The 15,650-nt window shown below is 39.2% G+C and overlaps 1 protein-coding gene across 1 annotated transcript in view; it reads right to left on the bottom strand.

The window, feature by feature from the left end:
* Positions 1–3,777: 3,777 nt before the first annotated feature.
* Positions 3,778–15,650, bottom strand: part of LOC136886795 (zinc finger protein 271) — a 94,260-nt gene continuing 82,387 nt past the window's right edge. Inside the window, exon 14 of the mRNA XM_068230967.1 lies at positions 3,778–4,884. Coding sequence (XP_068087068.1) covers positions 4,755–4,884 — 130 coding nt within the window. The 3' untranslated portion in view covers positions 3,778–4,754. The remainder of the gene's footprint in view (positions 4,885–15,650) is intronic.

Raw genomic sequence — 15,650 nt, forward strand, 5'->3', positions numbered from 1 at the left:
TATAAATACATATACTTGTAAATAAATATTCCCAAATGTCTACATAACAACATACAAAAAGAGAGTTTTCATTAAATAAATTTGATAAAATCATATTTCAGATCAATCAAATAATAATCGGAATGTAATATACTTCAGAATCAATGTGACATAACTCAATGATAAATGTATATTTTGACTGTTTATCGAATCTAGGCACACACTGGACTGCTTTGAAATGAGTCAGTGCTTCTGACGATGTGTAAGCAGAACAGTTGCAATGGAGGGGGACAGAGTGTTGTTAACCACTTATTGACCATACATGATTGAAGTAGGAGAGAGACTTGGGGTAAGCTACGCTCAAACGATCCACGTTATCTGTTTGAAGCATGTGAAACGATCTTGTACTTTCTCCGAATGTAAATAAATTGATTGCTAATGGCAAGAAGGTTTTCATGAAATCACCGAGTAGAACACAGCACCGAATATTCCACTCCTTCCCACACTGGGGTATTTGGTTACCTGTATTACACAATACATTTTGAAGTGGTTTATTCTGTGATGTATCTTCTATTGCAATTCTGCAGGACACATTTCAGACTCCAAGTGATGTAATCAGACTGGATTTGGCCGAGTTGCTGCAGCGATACCATCCATGAGAAGAAGATACTTATTATTTCCTTGAGTAGAAGAAAATTAACAGATTATCCACCAATTATATTAAATGTGCCATTTTGCTTGTGTTTCAAGTGCTGCAGATAGTAGAGTGTAGGAAGGATTATACTGTAGATGTCTGGAGAAGACTACTTCCCGTTCTTAGCAGGGGATTGTGAATCAAATGTTACTACAAGCTGTTTTATGTTGACTTCACGTGCCATATTTTATGGCTGTAATCAAACAAAACTGCACTCGAGAACCACATGGTTCTGTTACTGACTTCCAGATTTGCACTGTTAAACATGTTAACTAATATTTCTCAGGAACAGGTTCAGGAAATGTAAGAATATTAACACACTTTTAACAAACAACTTGTTAGTATTCATTTAACAACTGTGAATGAAACCGGGCCTTGGTGTGCTAATTTTCAGTCTGTGATGTGCTGAGTCCTGAATTTCACCTCGTAACCCTACAATAGTGTGAAGTTGTGGGGTAAGGAAGGGCTATATTTACTCCCAGAGAATGTCGCCATAAATAGGAGATATCTTGAGATTTTTCAAGATCATTCATGAACGTCAAAAGTTCATGCCAGCCCACAGAAGAAAGGTTGTTACATGAAAATCAAATACCTGTGTTCAATAACTCACCTGACCCAACCTCCATAAAATCTCTGGAAGATCAAAGGGGTTCAACCATCAAGAAGCTGTGAAGTTAAAATCACGCAGGTCATCTCGAGCGCTTCGCTCCACAGTACTTGCTCGGTAACACACTGTCAACAGTGTATGTCAAGCTAACAATGAAATGTGAAGAACACTTTGACTGCCCTGACATTCTTCTAGTTCAACTACAAAGCTTTCCATGTCAGTGTGTTTGGTGCTAACAGCTTGTTTTCTGTAGATCATTTGAAATGATTAAGTGAACTGAATAATCATTATAATTGAAGCAACACTTGTACCTCAGCCTCCTTAGGGTGGTGGGAGTAGAATAACACCCACAATATCCCTTTCCTGCCATAAGAGGCAACTAATAGGGGCTCTCAACTTGGGAGCAACTACAGGGCCATTAGCTGAATGGTGATATGGCTTGCACATACCTTAGACGGCAAGCAACTTGGTCCGTGAGTGTTTTGTAAGAAACAATTTTTTTTATGAATTATAATTCAATAAACAAGCAAGGTTTTGCAGTATGAGGAGTACAAATCTCAGCACTGAGCTTCACCATGCTCGCTCATATAGTCAACAACCATACGAGCGAACACATACTCACTGCATTGTAGTTCCATTTTTGTGTATAAAACTGTGTGTGTTCAAGTGTAGTAACCGTTATTTAGTAACTTTATTACTGCAACGAGAGCTGTGAAGAAGAAAATGGAAGAAGGAGACTATTACCGTGAAAGTTAAGATGGAAATCGTCAAGAAGTAAGAATGAAGTGTGGGTGTGCATGATATTGCGAGATTTTAGATAAAGCCTACATCAACTAATGCCACAACATTAAAGAACTAAAGGGTCTGAATGCAGCAAAAAGAGTCACAAGAGTATCAAAGCAATGGCCACGTGTTCTAGAAGAAGTAGAGAAGTTGGTTCTCGTGTCCATTTTATATCAATACATATTTTTGATTTGTGGAATTAATCATCTGCAGCTCAGTTATTTCTTAAGGGTGAAAATTATCTTTGATATACGAGTGCTCTAGATTACAAGCATGTTTACAGGATGAATTTTGCTCACAGTCCAAGACTTTACTGTAGTTGTGTCAGGGTCCTCACTTTCATCTGTCCTATCTGATCTCTCTTGATCAACTTTTGTACTTTTCTGAACCTGACAGTATTAGGTTTGTGAATCGTAGGGAATCTTTCATTTTCATGCCATTTGTGGCTCTCGTCTTTCTTTGGCTGATACCTTCATTTTTTGAACTGTCAGACCCCTTGCATATTTTCCCTTTGATTGCCCAGCTGTACTTCCTCTTAAAACAATAATGAACACCACCAGCACTAGACATGTACCTCAGAAGCTCCAAATTCCTGCTCAGAACATACTCCTACAACCAGACACAATTAATGTCATTTACATCCAACTAACTACTTTTATGGTTTTCGGAGACGTCGAAGTGCCAGAATTTTGTCCTGCATGAGTTCTTTTACGTACCAGTAAACCTATCACACGATGCTGACGAATTTGAACCGGCTTGGGAACGTTGTTCTTGATAACATCTTAAAGGACTTATTGCTCGTTTCCACCTCATCAGGATTGCTCCATCAAAGGGACATTGTAGTTTTTATTGAATTATTTCTACTATGTTACTACGTCAAGTTTTAAGAAGTGCGATGAATTAAGCACATGGTGCTTCAAGACTATTCTATTTTAATTAGTTGTTCTTTTAAATCCACTTTATATCATAAGTGACCAAACCGGTTTGCATATGTTTTTATCAGTTTATGGCATTAGACTTGCAAGTCTTGGACTTGTAGAAAATATGAAATTAGAGACAGTATATTTTGAAACAGTTTCATGTTGTTAATATGGTTTTAAATTGTGATCAATTTGAAGTTGATAAACTTATATGATGTCAATTTTTCTACAAACTTCTATCAGCTGATGATGCAGAGGGGCGTCAAAACTAGTACTGATTGAAATATATGTTGTAATTAAATCTATGCAACAAATTTTTATGTATTGAATAAGGTGGACCCAAATTATAATACAAGTTGTGATCTTGGTTCAATACGGCCTCCGGATCCCAAGATAGCGGGTTCAAACCCGGCAGAGGTAGTCGGATTTTTGAAGGGCGGAAAAAAAGTCCATTCGACACTCCATGTCGTACGATGTCGGCATGTAAAAGATCTCTGGTGACACATTTGGTGTTTACCCGACAAAATTAATTAAATCTCAGCCATAGACGCCGAAGAGAGTTTCGGTTTACTTGGTCTGCCATCTAGTGGGGGCCTAGAGTAAAACGGAACATCGAAATTGACGAGCAGACAGCCAGATGCCGTCAAATTGAAATGTCTGCACACGGTAGCTGAGGCCATACGATTATTATTATTATTATTATTATTATTATTATTATTTACCTTCAAATACCACCGGGCTGAGCCAGGATCGAACTTGTAAGTTGGGGTCAGAAGGCCAGCGCCTCAACTGTCTTTAGCCACTCAGCCTGGCCAATTGCACACAACGAAGACAGAATTTTCAGTGCAGCAAATAATTTTTTTTCTGTTCATACCTAAATTTTCATGCTATTTTATATAGCTATGACTATGTTTTCAAATTGCAGTTCATGAAATGCAATTTTGAAATATGACTATGTTTTGTTATTGCAGCACCATGCCTCACATTCCTTACCTCTTGGCAGTGAAGGTATAACATCACTAGCGATGGTGCACTATCCCTATTGTTTGGCAAAACTGGTATCATATAAACCACCTTCGCTGAAACTTCCACCTCCGCTATAACATATATATTTGCTAACTCTGCATGTAGTACTATAGCCATTACAAAAATAAATAAATCACATCTGTTCATGCTGACGAGAATGACGCTAAACTGACTACATTCCTGCTATGAAAAGTGGCCACGATACATGGGTTTTCATTCTCTGCAAGTGCAAGACTTCCATTCTCATCCATGGTGCAGCAAGCTGCACAAGTCTGGAAGTCTGTTGTTTAATGCTACGACAAAGAAACAAATGGGATACACACAAATTCAGTAGGAGTCAAGAATGTCAAGGGAAGAAAATCACGAGGCTACTATCAGATATCTGAGATTTTAGCACACCTGCTTGCCAGATTTTGTTAACAGTTGTCTGATACAACCTTCACAAAGCTCTTGATTTTGTGTGGAATAAAATGATGCAAGAAAAGAAACATTTTGATGTTACATTTCCGTCAGGTTGTCTCTCCCCCTTAACTGAAGGGAGTCTCGGGAGTAATATCCGTAATTACTGAAATTCCCTCGCAGATTCTGAACCCAAAAATTAGACAGAAATACAATCTGTAAATCTTCACTAATTAGTGCAAACCTTAAACCAAGATTTATAACAGTCGGCGGCAGTGGAGGGCGAAGTCTGAATGCTACAGAATGGTATAATGCGAGGAAGTCGTTCCTACAGTTGGGGACGAGATCACAGAGTAGCCGTGTAGAGCAGGACGTTCCCCTCATCCATGGGGAACTCCACAGCTTGAACCACTTCTTCCACCATGCTGAGGTCTTCGAGCACGTTCTTCTCCACTCCTGACTGCGTGTGCCGCTTTCTGCACAATAACACACACAAAAGTTTTAATAAAAACATAGCAGCCATTAGGAAAGGACATTCAGAAGAAATTCTGTGTTCAAATAATGGAATAATGGTTATATTTGGGATCCCTGATTATCAGTACAGAAAACCGGGGCACCTCATTTGCTACCATAACAGTATCACATGGCGGGGGGGGGCTTACATTTTAATGTTAGGGTAAAAAAAAAAGTAATTTGTATCATTGGCTAGGCTTATTGTTATTAGATACAGTTCCTGGAATGGTGCAGGATGTATTTTACGAACAAAAAATAATGTAATTAATTAATTATAAGTATGTATTTTCAACTGTAGACACGTTACATGTTATTATGATATTGAACCTTTTATGAAGTAAACCCAATGCTGCCATTTGCTATCCATGGACCAATCATAGTTTTCAGCATCAGATAAATTTGACAGAAAAAAGTTTAACTATCTAATCAATACACAATATTACGGTATAATCTAAAAATATTATTTATGGAATAAAAGTGGACATGTTTTAGCTCTTGGAGTCATCAGCTCACAAACACTTAAATAAGATTAAAAGCACATTAGCATACAGACGTATGAAACGATTTTAACATGAATACATTTGAAAGAAACATCATGAATGTAGTATTGGTACTCGAGATAATTCAAAACAAAATATTGGAGCTCATTGATAAAAAGTTTGTAAAATTACCACAAGATGGCTTAATATATAATATTAAGATTAAATACACCAAAGATGAGAACTTCACTCTTGAGCTGTTGCAGGGCATCCATGCAATAGTCTAGTAGAGAAGAACGTAAAGAGCGTAGGTGAAAAGTAGCGGCATCAAATGTGGTATCCTCTCATCAAATAAATGTAGACTTCTTCGCATGTTCATTATAACATTTATATAAACTGAGAATGCCTTTGCTTTACATAAAATCAGCTTCATGGTCCGTATCACACTTAAATAAATTCTTAATTGTGAATCTTGATTTTTCATTTAGTCGATACAATGATTGCTTAAGGCAACTTAACGGTTAAAAGTGGTACATGTTTCATATATTATCAACATCTTCAGCCACATAACACTGTTTAGATGAAAAATATATAAAACTGACAAAAGTACAAATGCTTTAGAAGAAGTGTCCTTAAAATTAACATGAGAGTGACAACATTAAAACAATATTGTCAATCTCATGTTAATTTTAAGGACACTTCTTCTAAAGCATTTGTACTTTTGTCAATATATGAATTTTTCATCTAAACAGTGTTATGTGGCTGAAGATGTTGATAATATATGAAACATGTACCACTTTTAACCATTAAGTTGCCTTAACCCCTCAGCGTCGCAGCCGTTTAAAGAGCTTCCTACCCCGCGGCCGGATGAGATTTCAACTACACACGACTGAAATACATTGATTCACTTAAAGCGTTACTACTAGTATAAGAGTAGCCCGATGTTCACGAAATTTGGAATTCATGATTGTAGAACTCTTCGAGACAGAGACCCAAGGCACACTCCTGGCAGCAGTACACCGATGTCTTCTTTTCACCGTGTTTTGAACACGCGATACAACGTCTCTGAGGTTTGGATTTCTCAGTCTTGGGTGCTAATTTCCTGATAAAACGTATTTCCTGCAACCTTGGAACTGTATTATCTGATGCGCACAGGCCTTGAATATTTCGTTTCCCGCCCGAGAACGTATTTTGTACTACGTAAACAAACCTTCCATCAGCTGAACCCGATAAGATAACTGCTCAATGTTTGTCCCTATGACTGTCTAAATATTATTGGAGAATCTAGGAATCAGAATTCACTGTTGAAAACTTCCCTTTACCTGTATGCGTATCAACAGTCTCCTACACTAAATTTCCAAGTACTGGTTCCTCCTCATCATTTACCACTGCATCGGCCACAGCCACATCATCTATTTCATTATCACTACTGCTAATACTGCCACTACTACTTCCGGCTAAACTTTCATTTGGATTGTACAATATTTCAAGCACGTTACTCTCAGCAGGAGCTAGCCACTGAGCGCGGTGCGTCACACAAGCTGATGAAGCTGCAGCGGGACCGAAAGCGGCAGGACGAAACAGAATGAGGGGATTAACATTTATGACGAATCAAACCAACTCGATACATATTTCAGATTAAAAGGTCGATACATCGTCTTTCAAACGAGATATTTGCCATGCACAACTGCTTCTCGTGTCGTATGACAGAAAGCACCACTAACTGATGCCTACACAGAGCGCTCGTGGAGAGTTACGAAAAGACTGCAAGCTGAGAAAGACAAATATAATAAATAAACCGCACTCTTAATACAAAATTAGAGCAAAGAACATCACACGAAAAGACAAACTTCTCAGATCATCATTTCTTTATTTTATTCTGTGGGAAAGAATGAAGTAAACGGACTATTAAAAAAGCAGGGATTGGTGCTCAGACATAATTGACAAATACTTATCCTTGCAAAAACAACTACACTTTAACGAATTTCAATTCTTATTTAGAACACTGATAAACCCGAAAATGTCCTCTTGGAAACAAAACAATTTGCGACTCTTCGCGCTATAGTCGTAAATGCGAAACCATGTATGGGTCTATACCACGTATAGAGGTCGGCGGCTACGGAAGAAAAGGGGGTCTATACCACGTATAGAGGTCGGCGCTGAGGGGTTAAGCAATCATTGTATCGACTAGGTGGAAAATAAATAAATTCTTAATTGTGAATGCCTTTGCTGGCGAGGTGTAGTGTTTACAGTGCACTATGTCTTCTGGTATGGGCTATATCAAATTTGTTACTTTCATTGACCTGTCTCAGTCTCATCCTTGGCTTTGACAATATGAAAGTGACTGAGGTATGAGCGATGCTAGTAATAATAATAATAATAATAATAATAATAATCGTATGGCCTCAGCTACCGTTTGCAGACATTTCGATTTGACGCCATCTGGCTGTCTGCTCGTCAATTTCGACGTTCCGGTTTACTCTGTCTGCCATCTAGCGGATCTAGAGTAAACCGGATCTCTCTTGGGCGTCTATGGCTGAGATTTAATTAATTTTGTCGGGTAAATACCAAATGTATCACCAGAGATCTTTTACATGCCGACATCGTACGACATGGAGTGTCGATTGGACTTTTTTCCGCCCTTCAAAAATCCGACTACCTCTGCCGGGTTTGAACCCGCTATCTTGGGATCCGGAGGCCGACACTCTACCACGGATCCACAGAGGCCGATGCTAGTAATACCATACCTTATGCAGCCAGTCCCTGTTATGAATGGTGTGAAAATATCGCTCATAGTGTCAGTTGGTGCATGCATTTCAGTGGGCTTGGCAGACTGATATGTAATAGCAACGGCTGGCTCGGTGAGGAAAGCAACGGGAAACCACCTCACTCCTTGTTTCCCTAGTACGTCTCTTTAGTGACACCTAGGCTATTTATGACAGCTGTTGGCTGAGCTGCAGAGGATCAAACCAGCCTTCGGGCTGAATACCCAACATACATACATACATACATACATACATACATACATACATAAACTGAGAGGCCAAAAGTGATGATGATGATGATGATGATGCTTGTTGTTTAAAGGGGCCTAACATCGAGGTCATCGGCCCCTAATGGTACGAAATGAAATAACAAAAAATTCAAATTCATCCATTGACTAAAATAAAATTTAAAAATGTCATGAAGAATGGATGGACATGAACCCTACAAAAAAAAGAAAAACAAACAAAGAAACAAAAACAGTGGATCAGACTCAAAAAGAAGGTAGTTAATTAGAGTATTACTGACCAAGGGACCATTTATAAAGCACAATGATGCTTGATGTCTGAAGGGGTGCTAAATTCACGTCTAAGGCCCCACAGAATGGTACATGTCGCGAGTAAAGAAGAACCATGGTATATGTCATTTTGGGGTACTGATCAAAAGTAGCGAAGACTCACGGTGGTCCACACAAGATGGTACTACTCACAAGTATCGCAATTCGTACAGGAAATGCAGACCTATGGTGTTGCTCACACAATGGCGCCACTCATAGCCAACGCAAACCGGTAAGGTCCTCACCTAGGTGTACTAGTCACAGACGCCGGTATTCCCATGGTGTTCCTCACATAGTAGGTACCAATCACAGGCAACGCTGACCCACGGTGCCACTCATATAGCGGTACAACTCACAGGCTACGCCCAGACCCGCGGTGTTGTTCACATGGGTACAACACACGGGTACTGGAATCCACCAGGCCAGGCTTTTTACTGCAACTAATCACAAACCTATTTCGTACCAATTTAGTGATACTACTTGCAAGTACATGCAACCCATGGTGTTCCCCGCATGATGGTATGAATCAAGAGTAGTTTCATGATTCTAATTCAATCATCCCTTGGTCGCCCCTTGTAGTTGCCTCTTACGACAGGCAGGAAATACCGCGGGTGTATTCTACATGTGCGTCCCCCACCCGCATGGGGTAGTGTGTTTGGTCCGCGAGAGATATTTTATTTCCCTCAAGTCCGCCGGCAAGCCGGTTAGGACCCCCCTATCCGCCACCTGGGACGCGCCACGTGGGAGTGTCACCTCTCCCCCTGCTGCGCCTGCTATGCGTAGCAGGTTCGTGGAGGGCCAAAAGTCATGGGAAGGGGTGTTCCATTAGAAAATGTGCCATGAATCACCCCTGAGTGTTCCGGTTAGCTGCGGCGTAGCTGATCAGTCTCCCACAGACAGCAGTGTTGTGAAGATGGCAACACATGGCGAGTTAACCGACTTTGAACATGGGATGATCATCGGCGCATGGGTCATAGCATTGTGGAGATTACATGCAAATTCGGGTTTCGGAGGTCAACAGTGTCAAGGGTAGATCTTCAATTTCGCAGAGAGAATGTCACCACCCGTGTAAACTGCCGCACAAGAAGACCACAGGTGTTTAACGAACGTACATCACATCGCCTCCACAGAGCCACACTTGGCGCTCGACAGGCTACTGGTGTCACATCACCACCCAGTTGAATGTTAGGAGTCAGGAACCCTTTTCTAGCAGGACTGTACGGAGGCAACTGCACCACACCGACTTCACCAGCCCATGACCAACTTGTGTCCTTTTGCTGACACCACGACACAGAGCTCAACGACATGGATGGGCCTGTGAACATCGGCAACGGACCCTGGAACAGTGATGTGTGTGAAATGGTGCGATGAATCCCAGTTCCAGTTGTATCGAGCTGATGGGCACGTGAGAGTGTGGCATATGCCCCATGAAGCTATGGATCCTCCGTGTCAACAAGGCTGAGTTCTGGTCTGGTGGTGTTCTCATGGTCGTAATTAGGCCCTCTTGTCTGGCTGCAGGGAGTGCTGACGGGTGCACATTATGGGGACATTTTTTTAGACCATCTGCATCCCTTTCTGGCCATAGAGTAGCCTCATGGAGAAGCCGTGATTGAACAGGGCAATCCGCCACGTCACCGCTCTGTGGTGGCCCGCAGGTTGTTGGAGGAGCACTCCAGTGAAGTCACCACCATGGATTGACCCTCCAGATCCCCCAATCTTAATCCAATCTAGCATTTTTGGGATGCTGTCGATGCTGGTGTATACCCGCCTCGCAGTATTGCTGCCATTTTGAGGGCTCGCAGAGGAGCTTTTAGCCACTCAGTGTATATGGTTTAAAGGTATTCATAACAAAATAGAATGGAATATGAAAATTAAAGAATGTGGTTGGAGGAAGGGGCTAAGAGAAGGTTGAATATTTGATAGGTAGGGGTATGAAAATGGTTATGGATTGGATATTTTTTGGTTTGAAGATGTATTGGAAAAATATTTTAAGAAGGATGTTAATTTTATCTGAGATTTCATTTAGATTAAGAATTGGGTTTTGCTTTCAGTCTATGTCAATAATAAGTTTTCCTAAATGCCTTTGTTACCATAGTACTGTAAATAGTTTCCATATCTTGATCTATTGTAGAAAAGGAATGCCGGAATGTTGATAATTGGTCATGTGTTCGCTTATATCTGAATATTTATTATATTTTGATAAAATGTTCTACGTATCTTGTTGAAAAGTTTCTACCTGTCTGTTCTATGTAACTGGCTTTGCAATCTCTACAGGTTAAGTCTGTAAATTCCTGAATGAATGAAAATTTATTTGAAGTGTTGATGGTATGGGTGTTGAAAAGCAATTTGGAATTATTATTGTTTCAAGAGCAATGTTAATATTATATCGTTTAAATAAATTAGTGACTTGATAAATATTATTATTAAAAATGAAGGCTTCAAAGTTCTTTTTTTCTTTTTTAGTTGTATTGATAAGTGTAGTTTTAGGTATTCTTGATTTTATTTATTATTTTGTAACACAGTTTCTATCATAATCATTTAATTGGGTTATGTTAAAGATTGTGTTTATTACTTTCTTGCAGTTTCTTTAAGAAAGGGGAATATTATGAGCTCTATAGATCAAACTACAAAAAGCTGCTTTTTTGTGGGATCGCAGCTGTACTGAATCTTGTCTGACTGTATTGCTTTGCGATATATGGCATATGAGAGTGAGTTTTTATGTCTTTTGATAGATAAATCTAAGAAATTAAGTGTGGAATTACTTTGTGTTTCAGTAGTAAATTTTATATAAGGAACTAGTTCATTCAGGAAGTTGAGCATAATGGAAACGTTAGTGATATGGTCGTCAATAATGGTAAAAATATTGTCAACGAAACGTATCGAGAAAAATATACCATTAATTTTGTTGTACAGTATTGTGTTTGTGTACTCCAAGAGCCAAAACATGTCCACTTTTGTTCCATCAATATCTTTTTAGATTATAGTATTGATTAAGTGGTTAAACTATTTCCTTTTTCTCGAGTTATACGGACCAAAACTTGTTGTTTTGGAGGCACAGGGAACGGCTTTCAAGAATGTGATGTCAGAAGTTATAATTTTAAAGAACTTCAAGCAACTAAATTGACTTGACAGTCTTTTCTTGAAGTCTAGCCAAGACTGTTCTTCATAAGTGAGAAATTCATCTTCCACACTCTGTTAATTATGTTCTCTCGTCTGGGTGGAACTGAGTTGTTTTCTGTACCCTATGTGCAGATTCCTAGCAGGGCTCCAGGGAGCATCTTGAAACATCTCTCACTGGATGGTCAGCTGGGAGTTTCTGTTGTTAAGTAACTGTTTCGAAGGTCTGACCTGTCTATTAGTAATTTGTTTATACAGTAAGAGGCACCTAAGAAATTATATACATGATACCTCTCTAAAGAACTAGAGAAACTGGAAAATGCCTTTTGGTCTCAGTTTCAATGACGGTGAAATCGTGACACTCACCTCGCCGTGGTAGAGAGGGGGCAATGATACTATATATATTATGTACAGGCAGCTAACGAATACACGGACCGAGTATCTCCTGGTATAAGGAGACCACCTTCTACCAAATGCCAGTGGCCTGCTAGGAGGGCGGATGAGCGGGTAGAAGGAACGGGGCTCTCTTGTTCTTGGACTGAGAAACTTCTCCTAAAGACAGAAGAGACACTAGATGGCCAATGGCATAGGATGGGGAAGGGAATGGAAAACCACTCCATTAAAGACCTGAATGGGTATCCCAAGCATCGGCTGGTTGAGAACGTTGGGTCAAGTAAATGTACCTGCTAAAACTAAAGAAATATTTGACTAACAGACCACCTTCTATACATTATAATCCACAAAACCTATTCTAATAGAAGGGGTGAGGGAGAGTACCTGGTGCCTTAAAACTGGCACTACTCGGCTAAGGTACGGCAACCCTGACAGAAAAGTCTCTGGCCCTCCAGGTTGGGGGTTACACATAGGGTTAACAGCTCTATTGCGTATTAAAAAAAAAAAAAAAAAAAAAAAATGTTATGAATATCTCACATTTGCCTCGCATGAATAAGAAGGGATATCAAAATATGATGACCCTGCAATGGAAATCGGCTTTACGAATAGGAACTTGAAATGTAAGAACCCTGTATAAACCTGGATCTTTCAAAAACCTCAGTTAAAAGCTGGAAAAGTATAGAGTGGGAATTGTTGCAATTCAAGGGACTAGATTATTAGGTAATGGTATACAGGACATGGAGAAGTATACACTTTTTAAGAGTTGTAAAGAAACTGGACCCCAAGAATTTGGTACTGCATTTTGTGTCCAAAATTCACTAGTATTATCAGTGCTGTCCTTTGAACATGTGAATGAAAGACTATGCTATTTGAGGGTACATTCTAAATGGTTTAACATATCACTGGTGAACTGCAAATGCCCCCACAAACAACAAGGATCATTTAAGACTCATTTTATGAGGATTTGTTAGAACTGTGGAATAAATTACCCAAACATGATGTCAAAATGATTTCGTATGATTTCAATGCAGAAGTTAGAAAGGAAGAAATTGATGATGATGATGATGATGCTTGTTTAAAGGAGCCTAACATCTATGGTCATCGGCCCAAGGAAGAAATTTATTTTTTGTCAACAACAGGAAGGGAAAGTCTGCATGACAAAAACAGTGATAATGCCATTCGACTAATCAATTTCGCTACATCCACAAACTGAATGTGCGGAGTACCACCTTCCCACATAAACACATAAGGAAATGTGATACAGTATTCGTGTGATGCCACCATGTCCTAATTGATAACAGGCATAGAAGCTCCATAACTGATATCAGAGTTTACAGAGGAGCTGAAATAAGATCTGATCACAATATGATAATTGCTAAAATTAAATTGAAAACCTCTTGTAAGCCACAGACTGAGGAAAGATGCAAAGTTGACACCGAGAAACTGAAGCAGGAGGATGAAAGATTAAAGTATAATGTGGAAATTACAAAGAGATTTGATATTCTGGGAGAAGATCCTACAGAAGACATTGATGAAACAAATGACGAAGTTTGTGAACGAATGTGGAATAACGCGAAACTAATCATGAGAACAGTAGCAATGAAAGTGATACCAAAAGGGGTTAGTAAGAAAAAGAAATGGTTCGATGAGGCATGTCAGGATGCAGTTAATGAAGTGGCAACATGGCGTAATAAGTGGCTGCAGTCTAATAAGAATGTAGATGTTGAGGAACTATACAGAGAAAAACAGAAGAATGTATTAAATTAATTCGTAGAAAGAAAAAAGTCTACTTGAGACATCAAATAGAATCAATCCAAGATGACTACAGAAACAGGAACATCCGCAAGATGTATGAAACTGTCAACACAATTAAAAAAGGATTTCAACCAAGATCGAGTATTATGAGAGATAAGTCTGAAAATTTAATTGTTGATCAGGACAAATTATTAAATTACTGTAAGCAATACTTCGATTCGATTCCTTGCTGAATTGTGCTGATCCAGAAACCTGTATTGGTAAACCATCTAGTTCCCCATCAGAAGAACAAATACCAGAGCCATCATATCAAGAGGTATTAGAAAGTATTATACGTTTAAAAAACAATAAAGCTTCCAGTAGTGACAACATTCCTGCTGAGCTTATTCAATATGGTGGGGTAAGATTACATCATAATTATTGTGGTATATCCGTTCTAAAAATGGCCTACAAAATTTTGTCTTTTATTCTTTTACAGCGTTTAAAACCGTTTTCAGAAAATGTTACTGGGAACTATCAGAACGGTTTTTGTAGTAACACATCCACTACAGACAACATATTTGCAATTAAGACTATTAATGGTAAGGTGTGGGAACACAAGGAGTCAGTTCATTATCTCTTTATAGATTTCTTCAAGGCATATGATTCAATCCATAGAGAAGGGCTGTGGAACATCATGATGGAGTTTGGCTTTCCCATAAAATTAATTAACATGTGCAAACTGTGTATGGATGGTAGCTGTGTTTTGCTCAAGGACAGAAAATCAAGTTCCTTCCAGAATAAAAATAGCCTGAGACAAGGGGATGCACTATCTCCTCTTCTATTCAACATTGCACTGGAGTAGATAATCAGGAAATTAGCTCTTCTACTTGCTGGCATCGTATTAGGGAGACAACATGAAGTCCTTGTGTATGCGAATGATATTGTTCTTATTGACTGCAATGATTTAGAAATTAGGCAGTTATATGTGGAACTAGAGGAAAGGGCAGAAAAAATTTGCTTATGGGTAAACGATAAGAAGACACATTACATGGTTACACAGAGACCGAATCATGAGGAGGTTGACAGATTGCCTTTGAAGATTGGGAAATATATATAGAAGAGTACAGGAGTTTAAATTCCTTGGTGTATTAATCGATGAGCAAAACAGAAGGCAACAGGAACAACAAGCTAGAATTAAGAATGCAAATAAGGCATTTTACTCTCATCATCATCATCATCATCATCATCAACAACATCAATGGTTTGCCCTTCCAGAGAGCCGGGTAGGGTGTTTGAAAATGAGCGTCTTCCAAAGTTGCCTATTCAGAAAGATTTTGTTGTCCACGACAGATTCCCAATTCCATCCACTTCTCTCCATGTCTTCCCTCAGTTGGTCCATCTATCTTCTTCTTGATCTTCCAGCTGGTCTTCTACATGTTATTCTCTTTTTCAAATACGCACATGGTAACCTTGTGCTATTCATTCGTTTAACATGCCCAAACTATTTAAGTCTAGATGACCTAAGTCTTTCCTGCATCAAGGAAAGAGCATTATATTAGGCTCCAAGTTTTTAACAAGGAATGCTAAAATGATTATCTACAATACAATCATTCGACCAGTACTTCTGTATGGTTCCGAGACATGGAGTATAACCAAGAAAGAGCAGCAGCAGTTGCAAGTCTTT

The sequence above is a fragment of the Anabrus simplex genome, chromosome X (genome assembly GCF_040414725.1).
Source record: "Anabrus simplex isolate iqAnaSimp1 chromosome X, ASM4041472v1, whole genome shotgun sequence".
NCBI lineage: Eukaryota > Metazoa > Arthropoda > Insecta > Orthoptera > Tettigoniidae > Anabrus > Anabrus simplex.